Source organism: Laetiporus sulphureus, assembly GCF_001632365.1.
Source record: "Laetiporus sulphureus 93-53 unplaced genomic scaffold LAESUscaffold_37, whole genome shotgun sequence".
Classification (NCBI taxonomy): Eukaryota; Fungi; Basidiomycota; class Agaricomycetes; order Polyporales; family Laetiporaceae; genus Laetiporus; species Laetiporus sulphureus.
In genome coordinates, this window is record NW_024468546.1 from 24,054 (window position 1) to 42,679 (window position 18,626).

Consider the following 18,626-nt stretch of genomic DNA (forward strand, 5'->3'; position numbering starts at 1 on the left):
CTGAGAGCAAGGAGCACGCCGATAGCAACAATTGCGCGCTCTTGTAGGAGCGCTCGAAGCTATAAAGTTCTCTCACACGGGGTGCAAGTACCAATAATGGAAGATATCGAAGATAGAGTTCGAATGTTTCTGTCATATCTCCTCAGTTGATGCGAAAATGCGAAGATTTTTGTCACAGTTGAGAAGGCTAAGAGTGGGAAAGATTTTAATCGTCTCGTGTGAGTGTTTGAAGAGATTGCAATCCTTTCGTCTATTGACCTTCTTTCCGCTGGGCGCGTATCCTGTAAGAATCTGCAACAGATATCGAGTCCAAAAAACCTCAAAGAACAGTGTCGATCGGAGAACATGCTGAATGAGGATCTCATCCAAGTATGCCAATCCTGAGGATGGATCATTGGGTAGTTGCCTCTCAAGAATGAGCCATAACCCTCCGATGTGTCATTCCACGAGGCTGGAAGTGTCAAAGCGACGCAGGATGCTATTTGACGGTGCGTGACAGTGCGCTCGAAAGAAAGAAAGAGAGACAAACTTGAACGGTGCTACGGGCGCCTATGCACGGATGACCATCCAAGGCTGATGCATGATGCCTGAGGGATCACTGATGAAGAAAAATGTGTAAACTCGCAGCTAGAAGGCCACCGACTCCATCGGAACACTCCTGGACATGCCCAGCGGTCATGCCCATCTCCATGCTCTCGGTCTTTCACACTAGCCGCGATGAATAGCGGACGATGGTGGCGCACCGCTTCACCGCTTCAATTCTTGACACTTCGATGGGAGACACAAATATAGAGGCCATCATGGGTTTCACTCAAACTACATCCGAGCAGTGCCTCCTGGGGATTCCATTTCCAACCTGATGACATTGGCAAATGAATCGCCAGCCGGTCTACTCCCATCGCGTTGATCGCTAGATATGAGTAAGGGAGTCAATTTTACATGAAATTTTTTGTACAGTTATCGTTGCAACACAACATAATGATTCTGAGCGTGATAGCTTTGTTACAGACTGTTGTTCAGTATTACACGCAAAAAATGCTCAATCATGGTAACCATGCTTTTCTGAAGGCTGAAGACAGTTGATGTGTCTGAGTGAAACACGGGAGGGTCCAAAAATGTGTTACAGAATCAGTGAAGAAAGGGCATTATCTCGGATATCAGTCGACTCATCACTGGGGCGGAGATAAGGGAACGTTCATGACATAGTCCTTCGCATTGGCTCCAAGTGATTCTACGATGTCCTGTCTCACCGTTGAATACTTCTTTTCATCCAACACCATGTCCTGGGTGTCTACAATGGTGCACCGTCAGCATGGACGGATTATGAACTCGGGGTAACACATGTGCGGGACATACTGTACTGGAAGGTAACCGAACTGGACCCAAATTTGAAGAAAAGAACATTGCCGTCGAAGCCGGACGCCTGGTAGTCATAACATGCGATGCGCCACTTGACGTTGTTGCCATTGCCCAGGCTGTCGTGAAACGGGCGAGTGCATGAGCGAGCCAAATCAGATCGCAGAGCCGTTCGGGCACGTACATGCACACGCCTGACTGGAAGTCGGCCATGGTCTGCTCCCAGGAGCGCTTCTTGAAGATACTGTAAGCACGCTCGGCATCAGGTTTATCCAAAGCTTCGATCATGGCCCTGAACGGCTCGACCAGAGCCGGGGTGAGGAAGGTCTCCATGACTCTCAGGACTGCCTTGTCCACGGTGCCGTATGTACTTGCGTTAGGGAGTTCCATGAAGCTTACAGTAATACAACGTCAGCTGTATATTCCAGGTGGCGACTGCGTACTGACGGCCCGCATACCTCATGGCTTGCACGGTCCACCCGACTTTCTCGAGCGTGCTCGTGTAGACATCGTACCACTTCGTGGGCTCCTTGTTACGGTTGAACTGTGAATTGGCTGCCCACTGTGCGAACAGTGTCGAGTTGATCACGTCGGACTGGACGACATAGACAATCCGGTATGAGAGCGAGAGTCATACGAAATAGTAAGTGCGGAACGCCTACCTTCTGCTGTGCAGACAAATTACCGACGAAGGATATCGCGGAGCTGTCAACGACAGAGGCAGTCTCTTCGTCATCAGCCTGAGCAGCAACGACTGCACTACCCTCCGCGGATGGTGGAGTGGGAGGGATGGCCAGCTCGACACTGCATACAAAGTCCTTGCGGTCCTGAGGAGTGGGAGGAATGGCGAGCTTGACGCTGCGGACGAAATTCTGGCGGTCCTGAGGGCTGTTCATAATGAATCTGCGGGATCTTCTGAAGCGAATGAGGGAAAGAAATGGTGGGATTAGCTTGAGTTTAGCCCACGGCGAGCTTTTATGACCGACAGGGTCGTGCTGGCGGCAATGCATGCCCAGTAAGGCTCCATCCATTCATGCTGCTATACATGCATGTATGGAAGCAATGGAGGAACAATCGAGACCTACCGTGAACTGTCACAATTGACATTCTAATTTGTCGGTATTCATATTGACAAAGCGTAACACCACGTTGTCAGGAACCCTAGACGACGATGGACCTATCTTTACCATGATCGTTCCCGAGTGCGAGGACCAACGCGAGCACGCAAATCCACTCTTCCCGAGGAAACTCGCTTCGAGCGAGCATATGATATGGGTAGACTTCAGCATATAGAGCTATATCCATGACATGTACTGGACTGATGTAGGTCGTGATCGTCGAGGTCACAGGGACTGGTTGACGATGTCTTGGGTCAATCCCATAATTTCAGCGCTTTCTTCCGCAGCCGATTAGAATCCAGGAACACACTATCTGCATAATTATCATATCAGATGATCAATGTTGAAGTGGTTCCGGACAACCTTGTGACGTACCGAATGGAACGTCTACTGATGCATTAGAAATTCTTGATATGGCGTGTCGCCGAGTAGGTTCTGAGAGTGTGGATTCCGGCCTTGATAGCAGCGCACAACAATCTTGGAGGACCCCTTTCTAGATCTCAGCAGATGGTGCTTCAGCATGCTGATTGCCGGCTGCATCCATCTGTCGTGCTTGGTCTCAGAGCACAGATTGAAGATGACGAGTAATCCTGGGTGATGGCTCGTGATTGGAGCCAATGCCGGATCCAGAGCCGTCCAAAGCCCTATAAGAAAGCTCGATTCCGCCTGGCTCACAAGGTCGGAAAGACGGATACGGATGCTGAACTGCACTCTCCGCAAGCACTTGTGGTGTGGACGGACATCCATCAATATTGCCGGTATCCATCTCAGCCCCCCTCGCATGAATTGAGAGTGTTCAGCCTTTACGGACAACGAAAAGTCCTTCAAATGTAGCTCGGTTATGTTAAGGTTTTGGGCCAGATCGAATGAGTGGAACTCTGCGCGATTATGCCATGCTAGAGCAGGCGTGATATTCAGCGATTGCAGATTCGCTCCTGCGCCGCGCAAGATACGTTGTGCATCAACAGTTGACCAATGGGTCCATACGATATGCAATTCCTGCAAATGCAGTTGAACGGGAACTCGTTCGAGGGCATGAAAGATGCTTGCGTGATTTCGGCTTGAATGAAAATACATGCATTTGAGCATGACTGGAGCATTTGAGGACGGATAGCCTTCGAGAGCAGTGCGAACCGGTGGGTGGGTAGACGATGATTGAGTGCTTGGAAGCAAGTCGAGGTCCCGCAGGCGGAGCTCCTTAAGCTCCTGACATCTGCAAAGAATTGTCACGAATTGCTCTTCAGTTAAGGTGACGGTCTTCATAGTCAATCTTTGTATACGAGGAAACGAGAAAGAGCAGAATCGAGCGTGATGAAGCCCTTTCGCATCCAAGTTCTCAAGCGACAGGCTTGTAACGTTCGGCGTCTTTGTCAGAAGACGTATGATGAACGAGATCCCGACAAGGTTCCCTCTGAATCTTGCAACGCGTACGTGATGCGCAACTTCAGGGGATGCTTCGCAGATAGCAAGAAAGCGGGCGTAGGAAGAGAAAAGGACGAAGATAACGGTACGGAAGAGATGGGCACGAGTTTGATAGCGCCATGCGCGGCATACAAGACCACACGCCGCTAGTGATGCACGATTGTCTGCTATTTCCTCAAGTATGACATATTGTAGCTCGAGAGGAAGGATAGGCGCAGGAATATTATCCATGTCTATGAGATGCTGTTCCGGTCAGCCAGTATATGACAGAATGAGTAAAATGAAGGCCTACATTCAGCCTGTTTATGGGATGTAGCAATATGGCAGGCCGCAAGCGTGTCGTGATGGATAACGCGAGTGATGTGCCTTGTCTCAAAGGATTCGACGCGCCGGTGGGCAACAGGGTCTACCTGACGGTGTGCCAAAGCGCACGTCGTGCTAGACAAGAGGAGAAATGTGGACACTGGAGCACAGCGTTCGATTCCCCTCAGCAGTACGTCGACGAGTGTTTGAGAACAATATTTGGTATCCACGGTAGTTAATTTAAGGTCAAGCTCAACGCTCACCTTCCTACACGGTCATGTGATGTAGATAAACGCGCGCTACGCGTCCCTGGACTCACAGTGTCCAGAGTCCACCACGTTTGTATGGCACATTGCAACCAGCTGATGCTGTCTACACCAAGTGCAATTGTGAGCAATGTCACCACTCAGTTTCAATAAAATCTTGTGTATGACTAAGTTGGTGTATCCAAGATAGTCGGCCAAGAGTCCAAGACAGCACTTACTAATGGGCAAAAAGAGGCGGATGCGAATATGATGTTTCTCATTTTGACGGCAGATTAAAGCTTATTTAGGAGAGAAATTCCTGTCTCACCTATGTGATCCCTTGATGATGGCATATTGACGTACACGGCACCGGTATGTGGCGATGCAGAGTCGATGTAACAGCACAGGACATGCTGTGCTCCCAGTAACGCCATCATGATACGACGGCACCAGCCAGCACACAATAGGTATATATTATGTGCTTTTTGATGTAGTATTTCCGAGCTCTTTCTTTCCTTCGGAGCCCCATTGAAGTGCGGGTGCTGGCTGGTGAGCAGATTGCACTGATTTTCCAAATGGTTCACTGATTGTCTTCCTTTCGAAGCCTGTACTGATTCTGCCTCTTTCGACGCCTTTTCTCGTCAACGATTTCGTTACGCTTACGACCAAACAACAGCTTGTGTGATCATGATGCCCTCGTCCACTGCCATCGCCCTCACTCTCGCCGTCGCCGCTGTTCCATCAGTTGCGTTTCCAATGTAATCCCCCCTGCCCAACAGCTGCACCTCGAAATGCTGAAGTTTTCCCAGCGATGACATTGCAGTACTTTCTCGAGCGTTGCAGTGAGCTCTGCTTTCACCAAGATCATGAGATGTGTCTACTGACACTCGACAGATATCGCCGCACCATAAACGAAGTCGACAGTATCTTCGCCCGTTCGAGCTACGACGACCACAAGTAAGGCCTCTAGACACGCACATTCTAGTCGTCTACGTTGATTTGACATCATAGCTCGCCGCAGAGTCATTTTGGCCTTGATAGGTTGGCCGATGCTCAGCCCGGTTCGCGCGGCAAACGATTCCCGAGTCCGTTCGTAATCCTACCATCAATGCAGAGCAAGTGAGTATCATGACATGCGCTACACGTTTGAGCCAGTGATCGACTGCAATTCTAGAGTGAACATCCCTGCATGCCATCTTGAACCCGGGGCCTGCCGCAGATCATTCCTGGACGAGCTGGACTGAGTTTCATGGACACTGAAGCTACGAGGCTCGCCCGCTGACCTTCACGACCATACGAGAGAATGAGCCGATCGTGCTGGATTGATGATTACATTCTTCATATGTACAACTCGCAAACAGTGCCAATACAATGTCCTGGGCTTGAACAGCAGCGGATAATCGCACTTCAGAAGTACGGACACACGAGAGTCCAAGGATGCCGAGCGCTTGGTATACTGTGACCAGTGAAAATAAATAGGATATTTCATAGCAAGGCTTGCGTTGCGAAGGTTCATAGGAAATGATCCCGTTATTTTCAAAATACTGTCATCTCGTCCTTACTGCCATCGCAATATAAGGATAAACCTATCAGAAGATATGGTTGCGAAACTGCTTTGCAACTCACCATAGGTATGGAAGTATGCAAGGTTACCGCTTTGAGGTGTCCACTCATCAGAAGATATGCTTGAGCCGGATTCTTGGCTCAACGTCGACACGGGTGGCATGACTCCGCTTTCCACAGAAGCGGGACTTGGGCAATACTCCGCCGTAAGGTTCGAAATCCCACCCCTGCGAAGTGCAATAATTAGAAACGCCGCTGACATACCATACTGAGGACAAGTCCAAGGGACGTACCGCATAATCGCATCGAGCTCGATCATATGTGCAAGTATGAGACATTCTTGCTGGTCATGGTCACCCGACGCATGCTGGAGCAACTGAGCAGTCGCACGTAGTTGAGTCATGAACGCCGCCAGCGGCCGAGCAAAGGCCGGGTTCGTCAGGCAGGAGCAAGTAGAGGAGGAAGCTTCGGAGTCCAGGGAGGTACGCGGAGAGCCGTAAAAATCGGTACATTGCTCGTCGTCTAGGTATTGATGTGCACCGGAACGATAACATTCGGCGTACATATCGGAGGAGTCGTCGGAGGAAGGATGGCAGTACGCAACAGAGTCAGTGGGATAACGAGATCGCTGCGGATATTCTTCTCGCGGATTGGCACCGTACGCATGCGACGCGATGCTCTGGGCCGTTTGGAAGTTTGATGACCTACCAAACGAAGGATCCGGAAGACTGTATAGGTAGTTCGGCAGTATGTCGGCAGCTGGCTCCGCTTTGACCATGGAAGAGATATAGGAGAGTCCCTCGGCGTGGTGGCTTCCTGGGACTCGCGCCGTCACTTCCAAGCTTTCGACCCCTGCAGGATCCTGGGACTGATGCATTCTATCTAACTTCGTGCGAGAATGCCACTTTTCGTGAACATCTCCTCCACGATAGGCGGTCTCCGCCCACCGCGGATGAGGCTTTCCTGTATTTATCATGAGCAACGAAAAAATAATCTATGAAGCTAGCGAGATGGACTTACCTCGGATCTCTCGAAGTACGCTTTCGAGTTCAGCAATGCGATTTCTCAACCGGGTAGTCTCGTCGATATTTGGGTTATCTCTGATTTTGATTTAGGATTTGACTTAGGTGGAAGATATGTGAATTATTTAGGAACGTACCTCAGGGCAGGATCATCTACTTCGTAAATGCAAAGTCCTGTCTGTGGAAGAAAGTTCACATTGAACGATCTCATGAAAACATAAATGTAGGTTACCAATCCTAGTTGGATGCATCTCGAGCAAGGTCGCTTGCGGTCACACTGTTCGTGGTCGGGTTATCGTCAGCTCCCAAGGGACCAGTCAAATTGGGAAGCGCACTCGCCTTGCGCTTCGACGTATGACAGTTGAGGCAAGACTGTGTGGGTCTGTTCCTCGGCCTGTGCTGACATCAACTCTGGCTGAGCCAAGTACTGAGAAAACCACTCACCTTCGACGACGATCTATGTCAGGATTCAAACTCAGCTCTAGGACCATATCTTCACGCCACTGCGAAGATGAGGCCTGAAGATTTGCGGCAGGATTCATAGTGTGAGGGCCCTTGTCCGGGGATCGGGCACGGGATGACGCGTACTTATAGGAGCCTCAGAGCGCTACATAGGACCGGGCTCGGGACCCCTCCCTTCGAATCATGTCACCGATCAACCGTTCCAGGGGACTTCAAAACTCGTATTGGGTGGTCCGACTAAGGGGGATTGGTCCCGGGCTCGCGTCCAGACATATCTGGATCGTCTAAGCCATACATGTCAAGCCACGCCGAGCACAGAAGCCAGGTTCGTGCTGATCACAATCCAATCATGAGAAGAGGCCGGGCTAGGGTGTGACCGCCGATGTTGCCGTGACGCAGAAGCTTCGTGATTTGTCGTTTTGCATATGAGTTGGACGGTCAGCGATACGTCCGATTGCAGTGATGTGCCATACTTCACCGCGAGTCGCCATAGACCCGGGAGGAGGTTTTGATCCGTGAAGATCTTGAGCCCGATCCATTTGAGCTTGCTAACGGCGCCGTTTCTAAAGTGTGAAAAGCACCGTGATAAAATATTTGGGTCTTCAAACGGCCGCATATTCTGACACATAATGCAATGCACGAGGGCCTCGGATGCGGCAAGCGACTAATATTTACCGGCGAGGAGAGAAGCAGTGAAGCACGGCTACATGGGGGAGAAACGGTCAGGATAGAGGTGCCTATCACGGGGGAGAACGGTATTCGAATATGGTGGTTGGACGTCTGACTGAGGTCGGGAAGTCGGGCAAGACAGGTCCAGCCGGCCCATGGAGGTGCCTAGGCGTGCATGAACTGCGGAACAGATTATGCCGGGGGAGCAGCCGAATTAGCATAGATTCGATTCGAAGAAGTTCAACCCTGACTCACGAGAGTTTAAGACTTTCTCCCCATACTTAGCACGGTCTCTGCTCTTCAATTGTGACAGCGCATTCCTATTACAAATTAAAGGACCTATCAGAAGTAGACGCGAGCAATGGTCACTATTTAGTCGTTCAATCTCGCGTACAAGTCGGGTTAATCAGTCAACTGACGGTTCCGCAAAAGCTCGAGACCGGAAGCGACCCTGAGCTCGAATTCTGCCCAGAAATGTTCTAGCATGGGTCCATCATTGAACCTGGGCCAATAGAATCCTCGGGCATCCTGGACGAGCTATCGCAAGAACTTAGAAGCAGCTGCGTGGATTGGTTCTGGGGCGTAGCAAATGAGCTGGGGAGCGTCAAGACCACTCATCAAGGGCCTCGACGCAGAGTCGAATTTGGCGACGGCGAATACGGCCAATCGGATTCTTGCATGTTCGTGCCACAGATTCCCATCATTCGAGCATTGTCGTCGGCGGTAGTGCGCGGGGTGCAGAATGCGGTACTCCAGTGAGAGCAGTCGAGGAGGTGGTAGGAGTCAATGAGCAAACCCTGCCGTACATTGAGCAAGGCAGCGCGTCGGCCAGAGTGGGATCGCAAAGCAAAACGTGACCAAAACCCTCCAATCACCGTTTGCTAAAGCCCATAGCGAGAAATAATACATTGAAACAGTGTTGATAACGCTTCAGTGTATTATTGAGTAAGATGGCCGAACGTCTAGCTCACGCGTGTAACCTCGACGCGACAAATCCTGTCCTGATCCATTGGTTCATGCAGCCGGGCAATACTCAGCACCTCTCTCGTGCCGCTTATGGTCAGAAAAAAGTCTCCTATTTCCCATCGAGACTCCATCGTCCAGTACGACACATACAGAGATTGGTACGACTGTTTTTAACCTGCAGCAATTTTGTATCGTCGAGCAATAATTCGCGCGCGTGCATAGATCATCTAGTGACTTATTTCTGCAAACATCAAATAGTTTTGCGGTACAGATGTGAGCCATACAATGGCCAGTAGTCGCAGATGATACTCAAGGCGACTGCGGCTCAGCGTTTAGTACCAGGCACTAAGCGTGAGGCCACTCAGGCAACATCTAAAAATGTTCCTCTATCAGAAAGCGGAGAGCATCTTCCATACCTTCAATTAAATCAAGGACATATCAATCCACTTTATGCCGTCCCATGATGCAGTGCGACGGCCGAGCGTCCGCTCAGTATCGGCTCATCTTGTTATCTCCACTGACGCGACAAGTGTTTGCCAGAGCTAAGTCAAAACACATGAGCGACAGATGTCAATTAGCTCATAACCTCAGTAAACCACCGTATGCTCACCTTAGATTGTCCATGCCACCCTGGAGACTCGATACAAGGAACGGTGATTCTGGTGGAATGGCATGGAAATGCCGGCATCGACATTATTTTCAGCACCACGCAATTCCCGCGAGCCATCGGCGAAGCAGTCAAGAGCCGAGCGTCAGTGGTATGGGATGCGCTCGGGAGCGGCCAGGAAGCGCGCGCCGAACGCGTTGACCGTCGCTCACACTCGAGCGCCCCTCTGCGGACGAGGCTTGGCGGACATGCCATGTCATCGAGAAGCGAGGAAACAGTCCCAGCATAGGCCTCCACGCCGCTTGGAGCATCGGCACTGATAGTATCTCAGGTGCTCTGGAAGATGCTATCAGTATTATGAAGATATGCGCAGCCCTCGGGTATAGGAAAAGCGATTTTCCTCACCTGTAGCTGTCCGGCCTTTACATTCCGACTCCTATTTCTCGTCCATATTTAGCACCTACAGTTGAATGTGGTGACAGTGACGAGAGGTTCCCCCGAAAGGATCATCTTTGGGCTCGGGCCCGTCGTCAGATGCCTTCTTTGGTTGGACATGCTAATGAGACGAGGTACTGTCATACGTAACCAAATATATGAGTGAATACGTTTCTTCTGCCGACTTCATTGACGTGTCACCGTCAGTCCTAGAATGCACGACCCTTTATATCAGTTCAACGGAACGGATCATCTAGCGGCGCAGCTGGTTACGAAAGGAAATGCTCACTCCCCTGATGCTGGGTCATCCGGCCCTGGATGCTGACCACCAACGTTGAATGCAATGTCGTTACAAGCAGACCGTATTAAACTAAAAATTGCAGGTCGCCGTTCGACTGGCAGTCCGCGCCAGGGTCCTATTGGGGGTCTCAATGCGTGAGCTGCTGGCACTCTGAACAGTGCATGCTATGGAGACCTCCACTCCTCACTCAACATAAGTAATGCAAGACATTTTTGCCATGCATGCTTGCCAACAACCAACAGATCCGTCCATACTGTGTTAGAGCGACCGCGCATACGTCTGACCTAGAGCTCGAACAAAATGCTCGTGGCAACACGACGCATATAGGTAACACAAAGTCCGTGAGAATGACAAGACTTACCACTGAGGCTAGCAATAGAGTTTGGAGGAACCATGAGGAAACGGCGAAGGCAGACCAACAAACGGCAAACCATCAACCCACTAGCTTTTCAAAAGGTATATTGACAACTTATCTGGTATATTTCATGATAGACAAAGGTGAAACACGCAATCGCCTACTATACAATCCCCGTCGGAGAACCCGAATATGAAAGACTCCCCACGCCACGGCACAGCGAGCGACTCCGACAAGACGAACTCCACCGCAACCGGTCATTAATGACAATGCTACTATTCCGTGAACTGGTGATTCGGAACAGCGTGATAGCTATGGTGACGTAATAGGCGGCCATGAGACAGGGCACAATCGCACGGCCCTTAAGGAGAGTGTCACAAACTTCGCCTGCACGAGCTTCTGAAGTACATTCAGTAGTGGACAGCGGGATAGGTTGCGCGCGAATGGTGGAGAGGTCGACCGACTGGTTCAGGGCCTCATCAAGCTCGCCAATCAGAACACCACAGATATCGCGCGTTTAACGACGCTATCTGCCATTTGCATGATTCAGCAACTCACACTCGGTCGCCTACTCGTTCGAGGGCATGGAAGATGCTTGCGCTGTGTTGGCTTTGCTGAAAATGCGTGCATTTGAGCACGACTGGAGCATTTGATGACAGATAGCCTTCAAGAGCAGTGCGAATTGGTGACCGGTGGGTTGGTAGACGATGATCGAGTGTTTCGAAGCAAGTCGAGATTCTGCAGACGCAGGGTTATTTTATCCATGTCTGTGAGATGTTGTTCCGGTCATCGAGCATATGCCGAGACAGTGAGTAGAATGAATGCTCACATTCAGCCTGTTTATACGATGTTGGAATATTGCAGGTCGTGAGCGTGTAGTAATGGATATCGTGAGTGATGTGTCTTGTCTCAGGACAGATGAATCCGAAGCGCGTGTAGGCAGCCAGGGTCACCCTACCTGCGTATGCCAAAGCGCACGTCGTGCTAGGCAGGAGGAGAAATGGAACACAGCGTTCAATACCCTTCAGCAGTAAGTATTTGAGACAGAGCGGCAACCACGGTAGTCAAAGTACAGACACGGCAGACATGATGCGATTTATCAATGTGGAAAATTGTGTGTGAATGTCGACTGATTTCTAAAACATGCGACAAACATTTGCAACCATGGCATTTCATGTTGAAAATGTTTCACTTTGGCTGTGAATGTGCACTATTTGCCGTTTAAATGCTAAATTGGCAAATGTAAGACATCAGCTGACATTCCCCCACGATTTCCACATTTATAAATCGCGTCATGTCTGCCGTGAGATCAAGCTGAACAAACCATTCACCGTGGCGCTCACCCGAGGCCTCATACACGGTCATGTGATGCAAATAAACGCGCTACACGTCACGGTATCCAAAGAACGCACAATGTTTGTATGACGCATTATAGCCAGCTGATGCTGTCGGCACCAAGTGAACAGTGCCACCACTCAGTTTTGATAGTATCTTGGGCACGACTGACTTCGATGCACCAAGAACCGCGATAATCCGTCAAGACAGCACTTTACAAGCAAAAAAAAGGCGGGTTCGAATGTGACGATGTTGCGGCAGGTAAAGCTAAATCAGGTTTGGAACTCCTATCTCACCTATGCAATTCCTTAATGATATCTGGCATATCGACGTAGCGGCCAGTGGCGATGCGGAGTCGATGGAACAACACAGGCCATGCTGTGCTCCCAGCAACGCCATCATGGTACGGCGGCACCAGCCGGCGCACAACAGGCATATATCATGAACTTCCTGACTTGAATTCTCGAGCTCTTTCTTCTATTTGGAGCTCCATTGAACTACGGGTGCTGCCTGGTGAGCGAATCGCACTGATCTCCCATATGGTTCACTGATTGTCTTCCTTTTGAAGCTTGTACTGATTTTTTTTGTCGACCCCATTTCTCGTCAACGATCTCGTTAGGCTTACGGCCCAACAATAGCTTGTCTAGTCATGATGCGCTCGTCCGTTGCTATCGCCCTGACTGTCGCTGTCGCCGCTGCCGCATCAGTCGCGTTCCCGATGTACCCCCCCCCCCCCCCCAAACAGCTGTGCCTGGACATGCTGAAGCGTTTCCAGCGACGACATTGCGATAAGTTCTCGAGCACTTCAGTGAGCTCTGCTTCCACCAATATCGTAAGATATGTCGACTGACACTCGACAGGTATCGCCGTACGACAGATGAAATCGACAGTATCTTCGCCCGTTCGAGTTACGACGACCATAGGTAGGCCGCCAGACTTGCACACTCTAGTCGCTTTATTTTGTTGTCTTGACATTAAAGCTTGCCCCGGAGTTGCCTCGGCTTTAATAGGCTGGCCGACGCTCGGCCAGGGTCACGCGGCAAACGATCCCCGAGTCCGTTCGTGATCCTACCATCAATGCGGGATAAGTGAGTATCATGATATGCCCTTCGCTCGTGATCCTACCATCAATGCGGGACAAGTGAGTATCATGATATGCCCTACACGTTTGAGCCAGTGATCGACCGCAAGTCTTCAGTGAAAACCCCCGCATCCCTTCTTGATCGCGCAGCCTGCCGCAGGTCATTCCTGGATGAGCTGGACTGAGGTTTATAAAATTGGAGCTACGAGGCCCGCCCGCTGACCTCGACGACCAGACGGGAGGATGAGCCGATCGGGCTGGATCGATGATCACATTCTTCATATGTACAATTCGCAAGCAGGGCGAATACAATGTCCTGGATTCGAACTGCAGCCGAGAACGCACTTGAGACATACGAACACACGAGAGTCAAGGAAGCCGATTACCTGATATAATGTGACCCGTGTAAATAAATAGGGTATCTCATAGCAGGACTTGCGTTGCAAAGGATCAGAAAAAGGAGTCATAGTCCCCTTGTTCTTCAAAATGCATGATCAGCCCGTCCTTGCTGGTAACGCCACATGGAGATCAACCTATTAGAAGAGATGGTCGCAAAAAATGCTTTATGACATACCATAGGTATGGAAGTAGGCATGGTTCGCGCTTTGAGGCGTCCACCCATCAGAAGATACGCTGGAGCCGGATTCTTGGCTCAACGTCGACTCAGGAGACATGATTCCCCTCTCCATCTCAGCAGAGCTTGTGGAATACTCCACTGCAAGATTCGAATTCCCGCTCCTACGAAGTGCAGTGGTCAGCAATGCCGCTGACATGCCATAGTGAGGACAAGTTTAAGGGACCATACCGAATTATCGCATCGAGCTCGATCATGTGTGCAAGTACGAGACATTCTTGTTGGTCATGGTCACCCGACGCATGTTGGAGCAACTGGGAAGTCGTATGAAGGTGGGTCATGAACGCGGCAAGAGGTCGAGTAAAGGCCGGGTTCGTCAGGCAGGAGCAAGTAGAGGACGGGACTTCGGAGTCGAGGGACATACGCGGAGAGCCGAAACAACCGGTAGATTGTTCGTCGTCCAGGTCTTGTTGTGCACCGCGGGGATAATACTCGGCGTACATTTCGGGGGAGTCGCCGGAGGAAGAGTGGAAGTACGCAGCGGAGTCAGTAGGATAACGAGATCGCTGGGGGTATTCTTGCTGCGGGTTGGTACCATACGCATGCGATATGGTACTCTGAGCCTCTTGAAAATTTGATGACCCACCTGGCGAAGGGCCCGGAAGGCTGTACAGGTAATTCCGCACTGAGTCGGCACCTGGCTCCGCCTTGACCATGGAAGATACGTAGGAGAATTCCGCAGTGTGATGGCTTCCTTGGGCTGGCGCCGTTGCTTCATTTCGATCGATTTCTGCAGGGTCCTGGGACTCATAAACGTTGTCTGACTTCGTGCGAGAATGCCACTTTTCGCGGGCATCTCCTCCACGATAGCTGGGCTCTACCCATCGTGGATGAGGCTTTCCTGGTTTCATCGTGAGCAACGAGAAAATGATCTACGCAGAGGTGAGATGGATGTTACCTCGGATCTCTCGGAGCACGGTCTCGAGTTCAGCAATGCGATTTCTCAATCGGATATTCTCGTCGATATTTGGATTATCTCTATTAATATTTGACTCAGGCGGAATATACATAAAATGCTTAGGAGCGTACCTCAGTGCAGGGTCATCAATCTCGTAAACGCAAAGTCCCGTCTGGGGGAGAAAGTTCATTCTGGATGACGTCACAAAAAATAAATTCAATTACCAATCCTAGTTGGATGCACCTCGAGCACGGTCTTTTGCGGTCACACTGTTCGTGATCGCGGTACCGTCACATTTCGAGGGACAAATAAAGGTTAGGAAGTGCGCTCGCCTTGCGTTTCGACGTATGGCAGTTGAAGCAAGACTGAGTGGGTCTGTTCCTCGGCCTGTGCCAAAATCATTCTCTGGCTCATCGGCCAAGCACTGAGAACAGAACTCACCTTCGACGATGATCTACGTCAGGACTCAAGCTCTGCTCCACGGCCATATCTTCACGCTGCGGAGACGAGGCCTGAGGAATTATGGCAGGATTCATAGTGTGAGGGCCCCTGTCCGTGGATCACTGGCAGGCATGGGATGATGCGTACTTATAGGGGCCTCAGAGCGCTATGATACCGGGCTCGGGACATCCGTCCCTTCGAGCCATGTCGCCGATCAAACCGTTCCAAAGGGGACTTCAAACTCATATTAGATGATCCTACCAGGGAGATGGGCTTGTGCCCAGACATATCTGGATCGTCTAAGTCGTACACGTCAAGCCATGCCGAGCACAGAAGCCGGTTCGTGCTCATTACAGCCCAATCATGAGAAGAGGCCGGGCCAGGGTGTGACCGCTGACATTGCCGTGATGCAGAAGCTTCGTCGTGATATGTCGTTTTGCATCATGGCGGTCTTGAAGGGCCAACGATGCTTCCGATTGCAGTAATGTGCCTTCCGCGACACTTTGGGGGTGGTACTTCGCGACAGGTCGCCACAGACCCGGGAGGGCGTTCACGATCCGTGAAGATCTTGAGCCCGATCGTTGGAGCTTGCTGACTGCGCTGTTTATAAGATATTTGAAAGGCACCATTGCCATCGGAGGATGAAACCTTGGAGTCGTCAAACGGTCGCATATTCTGACATCATGCGCGAAGGCCTCCGTGGCAGAGATTGACTAGCGTCTACCGGCCAGGACAGAAGCACGACTACATGTGTGCATACGTGCGAGAAACCCTCAGGATGGAGCTGCACTACCGCCGGGTACGATGGTATTCGGATCCGATAGGTCGACGGTGGTTGGACGTCTGATTGAGGTCGGGAGGTCGGGCAAGACAGGTCCAGCCGGTCCATGGGGGCGCCGAGGCGTGGATACTCCTGTCAATAAATTAACGGCACAGATTGAGCCGGGGGAGCAGCCAAATGTGCATAGATTGGAAGAAGCTGAAACCTGACTCACGAACATTACCACTCCCTTCCCGAAGCACCGTCTCTGCTCTCCCATTGTGACGGCTCATTCCGTTTACAAATTACGGGGACCTATCAGAAGGTAGACGCGACCAACGATCACTATTCAGTTATCCAATCTCGCGAACAAGTCGGGTTAATCAGTCAACTGACGGCTCCGTAAACAGCTCGAGACCGGAAGCGACCTTGGCCCCGGTCTCCTCCCAGAAATGCTCTAGCATGGGTCCATTATTGATCCTGCGCCAATAGAATCCTCGGGCATCCTGGACGAGTTATCACAAGAAGCAGCTGCGTGCGTTGGTTCCGGGGGTAGCCAACGAACTGAGGGACCACTCGTCGTGGGCCTCGATACAGGGTCGGACTTGGTGGATTCTTGCGTGCTCCTGCCACAGATCAATCCCGCATCCCATCATTCGAGTATGTTGTCGGCAATAGTGCGCGGGGTACAGAACGCCAGTGAGAGCAGTCGAGGAGGTGGTAATAGCCAATGAGCGAGGCCTGCCGGACATTGAGCAAGGCGGCGCACCCAGTGAAGCTGATAGGTGGGATCGCAAAGCTTAACGTGACCAAACCCCTCCAATCACCGTTTGATAATTTTGTAGACAGCCCTTGCCGCAAAATAATTCATTGAAACGGTGTTGATGGCGCTTCAGTGTGTTATCGAGTGAGAGGACCGAATGTCTGGCTCACACCTGCAATCTGGACGCGAGGAATGGGCCCGTCCGGATCCGATTGTTCATGCAGCTGCGCAATGCTTAGCATCCCTCTCACGCCGCCTATGGTTGCAAGAAAATGTCTTCTGTTTTCCTACCGAGACCCATCATCCAGTACAGCACATACAGAGATCGGTACGATGGCTTTTATTCTTCAGCAATTTTGTGATGTCGAGCAATGATCCGCACGGCTCGCGGGCCTGCATAGATCGTGTAGTAACTTTATTTCTACAAATATCAAATAGTTTTGCAGTCCGGATGTGAGCCATACATCGGCTAATAGTTATAGATGTTGCTCAAGGCGGTTGCGGCTCAGCAGTCGGTATGGAGGCACTGAGCGTAAGGCCCAGGAGACAACATTTAAAAACTGTCCTCCATCAGAAAACGAAGAGCACCTTTGACACCTTCGATTAAACCAAAGAGATATCAATCTGCTTTGCGAAGCCCCATGGTGCAGTGCAAAGGCCGAATATCCACGTGGTACCGGCAGATTTTTTATCTCCACAGATCGACAAGTCTTTGCCAGCGCTGAGTGAAAACACATGAGCGGCAGATGCCAATCAGCCCATAACCTCAGTAAACCGCGGCGTGCTCACCGTGTGAGCTTAGGTTGTCCATGCCACCCTGAAGACCCAATACAAAGAAGGCAGGTTTTTGGTAGAATGGCATGGAAATGCCGGCATCGAAAATTATCGCCTTCACGAAATTCCCATGAGCCATCGGCAAAGCAGTCAAGAGCTGAGCGTCAATGGTGTGGGATGCGCCTGGGAGCTCCCAGGAGGCACGCGCCGGACACGTCGACCGTCGCGCTCACACTTTGGGCGCGCTTGTGAGGACGGGCGTTGGCGGACTTCCATCAAATCGACAAGCGAGGACACCGTCCCAGCACAGGTCGGCACACCGCTTAGATCCATTGGCACTGATATTATGTTCAAATATTCTGGCGGATGCTACCAGTATGAAGATATGCATAGCCCGCGTGTGTGGGAAGAGCGAAATTCCTCACCTGTAGTCATCCGGTTTTTTTTACATCTCGACACACTTCGCCTCCTACTTTTCGTCCACCTTCAGCATCTACAGTTGAACATGTTAGCAGTTCGATGAGAGACTACCCCAAAAGAATTACCTTTGGGCTCAAACCTGTCATCAAATGCCTTCTTTGGTCGAACACGCTGATAGGACGATGCACTGTCATACGCAACCGGATATACGAGTGAAGTCATTTCTTCTGCCGACTCCACCGACGTGATTTCCGTCAGCCCTAGAATGCATGAGCCTTTATATCAGTTCAACGAACGGATCAACTCGCAGCGAAGCTCGTTATGAAAGGAAATGCTTACTCCCTCGATCGCTGGATCAGCCGTCTCTGGATACTGGCCACCAGCGGTGAATGCCGCGTCGTTACTAGCGGACCGCGAAATTCTACACATTGGAGCCCATCGCCCAACTTGCAGCCCGCACAAGTCCTATTCGGGATTTGGCGATCCCTGCAAACACTGGATTCAATGCGCGAGCCACTGATACCCTGAGCAACGCATACTATAGAGATCTCCACTCCTGCATCGGCAGAGATAATGCTAGGCATTTTTGCCATGCATGCCGGTACGCATGCTGGTCAATAACCAACAGATCCACACTGTTGGGGTGACCATGCATACGTCCGACCTAGAGCTTGAATGAAATGCTCGTGGCAACAC

At 50.9% G+C, this 18,626-nt stretch overlaps 8 protein-coding genes across 8 annotated transcripts; 1 reads left to right on the plus strand and 7 right to left on the minus strand.

Moving 5' to 3' along the window:
- Positions 1–802: 802 nt before the first annotated feature.
- Positions 803–2,256, minus strand: LAESUDRAFT_728748 (uncharacterized protein). Its single transcript, XM_040909505.1, has 5 exons — positions 2,019–2,256; positions 1,815–1,951; positions 1,541–1,750; positions 1,357–1,475; positions 803–1,291 (listed from the first exon to the last, which is right to left on the minus strand). Exons 1-5 carry the CDS (start codon positions 2,250–2,252, stop codon positions 1,170–1,172), a joined length of 822 nt encoding a protein of 273 aa, XP_040761478.1. The 5' UTR covers positions 2,253–2,256; the 3' UTR covers positions 803–1,169.
- Positions 2,257–2,610: 354 nt separating this feature from the next.
- Positions 2,611–4,255, minus strand: LAESUDRAFT_323572 (uncharacterized protein). The gene is made up of 3 exons (XM_040902012.1): positions 4,189–4,255; positions 2,850–4,139; positions 2,611–2,787 (listed from the first exon to the last, which is right to left on the minus strand). Exon 2 carries the CDS (start codon positions 4,125–4,127, stop codon positions 2,862–2,864), a length of 1,266 nt encoding a protein of 421 aa, XP_040761479.1. The 5' UTR covers positions 4,128–4,139; positions 4,189–4,255; the 3' UTR covers positions 2,611–2,787; positions 2,850–2,861.
- An 879-nt stretch (positions 4,256–5,134) lies between these two features.
- On the plus strand, positions 5,135–5,688 carry LAESUDRAFT_761600 (uncharacterized protein; the record flags this gene model as incomplete). Its single annotated transcript, XM_040912944.1, has 5 exons — positions 5,135–5,202; positions 5,254–5,286; positions 5,339–5,401; positions 5,456–5,563; positions 5,619–5,688. 5 exons carry the CDS (start codon positions 5,135–5,137, stop codon positions 5,686–5,688), a joined length of 342 nt encoding a protein of 113 aa, XP_040761480.1.
- A 43-nt stretch (positions 5,689–5,731) lies between these two features.
- Positions 5,732–7,680, minus strand: LAESUDRAFT_323655 (uncharacterized protein). The gene is made up of 7 exons (XM_040902014.1): positions 7,474–7,680; positions 7,369–7,423; positions 7,167–7,306; positions 7,028–7,107; positions 6,301–6,970; positions 6,071–6,234; positions 5,732–6,005 (listed from the first exon to the last, which is right to left on the minus strand). The coding sequence occupies exons 1-7, from the start codon at positions 7,569–7,571 to the stop codon at positions 5,992–5,994; spliced, it is 1,221 nt and encodes a 406-aa protein (XP_040761481.1). The 5' UTR covers positions 7,572–7,680; the 3' UTR covers positions 5,732–5,991.
- Positions 7,681–9,776: 2,096 nt separating this feature from the next.
- Positions 9,777–10,254, minus strand: LAESUDRAFT_728752 (uncharacterized protein). Its single transcript, XM_040909506.1, has 2 exons — positions 10,139–10,254; positions 9,777–10,069 (listed from the first exon to the last, which is right to left on the minus strand). The coding sequence occupies exon 2, from the start codon at positions 10,042–10,044 to the stop codon at positions 9,865–9,867; it is 180 nt and encodes a 59-aa protein (XP_040761482.1). The 5' UTR covers positions 10,045–10,069; positions 10,139–10,254; the 3' UTR covers positions 9,777–9,864.
- A 653-nt stretch (positions 10,255–10,907) lies between these two features.
- Positions 10,908–11,549, minus strand: LAESUDRAFT_323740 (uncharacterized protein). The gene is made up of 3 exons (XM_040902015.1): positions 11,383–11,549; positions 11,207–11,287; positions 10,908–11,136 (listed from the first exon to the last, which is right to left on the minus strand). The coding sequence occupies exons 1-3, from the start codon at positions 11,452–11,454 to the stop codon at positions 10,939–10,941; spliced, it is 351 nt and encodes a 116-aa protein (XP_040761483.1). The 5' UTR covers positions 11,455–11,549; the 3' UTR covers positions 10,908–10,938.
- A 1,387-nt stretch (positions 11,550–12,936) lies between these two features.
- LAESUDRAFT_323856 (uncharacterized protein) lies at positions 12,937–14,016 on the minus strand. Its single transcript, XM_040902017.1, has 3 exons — positions 13,815–14,016; positions 13,627–13,748; positions 12,937–13,567 (listed from the first exon to the last, which is right to left on the minus strand). Exons 2-3 carry the CDS (start codon positions 13,705–13,707, stop codon positions 13,163–13,165), a joined length of 486 nt encoding a protein of 161 aa, XP_040761484.1. The 5' UTR covers positions 13,708–13,748; positions 13,815–14,016; the 3' UTR covers positions 12,937–13,162.
- LAESUDRAFT_323764 (uncharacterized protein) lies at positions 13,470–15,589 on the minus strand. Its single transcript, XM_040902016.1, has 9 exons — positions 15,214–15,589; positions 15,105–15,159; positions 14,997–15,041; positions 14,904–14,944; positions 14,773–14,852; positions 14,046–14,715; positions 13,815–13,978; positions 13,627–13,748; positions 13,470–13,567 (listed from the first exon to the last, which is right to left on the minus strand). Exons 1-8 carry the CDS (start codon positions 15,306–15,308, stop codon positions 13,735–13,737), a joined length of 1,164 nt encoding a protein of 387 aa, XP_040761485.1. The 5' UTR covers positions 15,309–15,589; the 3' UTR covers positions 13,470–13,567; positions 13,627–13,734.
- Positions 15,590–18,626: the final 3,037 nt, after the last annotated feature.

What these genes read in the sequence shown, in the direction of transcription:
- LAESUDRAFT_323764 (XM_040902016.1), bottom strand. Translation starts at nt 15,308, where the DNA reads ATGAATCCTGCCATAATTCCTCAGGCCTCGTCTCCGCAGCGTGAAGAT. An exon ending in GCCATACGTCGAAACGCAAG is followed by an intron (nt 15,042 to 15,104) that starts GCGAGCGCACTT and finishes GATCACGAACAG; the next exon opens with TGTGACCGCAAAAGACCGTG. An exon ending in CGTGCTCCGAGAGATCCGAG is followed by an intron (nt 14,716 to 14,772) that starts GTAACATCCATC and finishes CGATGAAACCAG; the next exon opens with GAAAGCCTCATCCACGATGG.
- LAESUDRAFT_728748 (XM_040909505.1), bottom strand. Translation starts at nt 2,252, where the DNA reads ATGAACAGCCCTCAGGACCGCCAGAATTTCGTCCGCAGCGTCAAGCTC. An exon ending in ATTTGTCTGCACAGCAGAAG is followed by an intron (nt 1,952 to 2,018) that starts GTAGGCGTTCCG and finishes TATGTCGTCCAG; the next exon opens with TCCGACGTGATCAACTCGAC. An exon ending in TGGACCGTGCAAGCCATGAG is followed by an intron (nt 1,751 to 1,814) that starts GTATGCGGGCCG and finishes TATTACTGTAAG; the next exon opens with CTTCATGGAACTCCCTAACG.
- LAESUDRAFT_323856 (XM_040902017.1), bottom strand. Translation starts at nt 13,707, where the DNA reads ATGACTCCTTTTTCTGATCCTTTGCAACGCAAGTCCTGCTATGAGATA. An exon ending in CACGGGTCACATTATATCAG is followed by an intron (nt 13,568 to 13,626) that starts GTAATCGGCTTC and finishes TCTCGGCTGCAG; the next exon opens with TTCGAATCCAGGACATTGTA.
- LAESUDRAFT_323655 (XM_040902014.1), bottom strand. Translation starts at nt 7,571, where the DNA reads ATGAATCCTGCCGCAAATCTTCAGGCCTCATCTTCGCAGTGGCGTGAA. An exon ending in GACATAGATCGTCGTCGAAG is followed by an intron (nt 7,424 to 7,473) that starts GTGAGTGGTTTT and finishes ATGTCAGCACAG; the next exon opens with GCCGAGGAACAGACCCACAC. An exon ending in GAGCTCGATGCGATTATGCG is followed by an intron (nt 6,235 to 6,300) that starts GTACGTCCCTTG and finishes TGCACTTCGCAG; the next exon opens with GGGTGGGATTTCGAACCTTA.
- LAESUDRAFT_323572 (XM_040902012.1), bottom strand. Translation starts at nt 4,127, where the DNA reads ATGGATAATATTCCTGCGCCTATCCTTCCTCTCGAGCTACAATATGTC.
- LAESUDRAFT_728752 (XM_040909506.1), bottom strand. Translation starts at nt 10,044, where the DNA reads ATGCTCCAAGCGGCGTGGAGGCCTATGCTGGGACTGTTTCCTCGCTTC.
- LAESUDRAFT_323740 (XM_040902015.1), bottom strand. Translation starts at nt 11,454, where the DNA reads ATGCACGCATTTTCAGCAAAGCCAACACAGCGCAAGCATCTTCCATGC. An exon ending in GAACGAGTAGGCGACCGAGT is followed by an intron (nt 11,288 to 11,382) that starts GTGAGTTGCTGA and finishes GCCCTGAACCAG; the next exon opens with TCGGTCGACCTCTCCACCAT. An exon ending in CAGAAGCTCGTGCAGGCGAA is followed by an intron (nt 11,137 to 11,206) that starts GTTTGTGACACT and finishes ACGTCACCATAG; the next exon opens with CTATCACGCTGTTCCGAATC.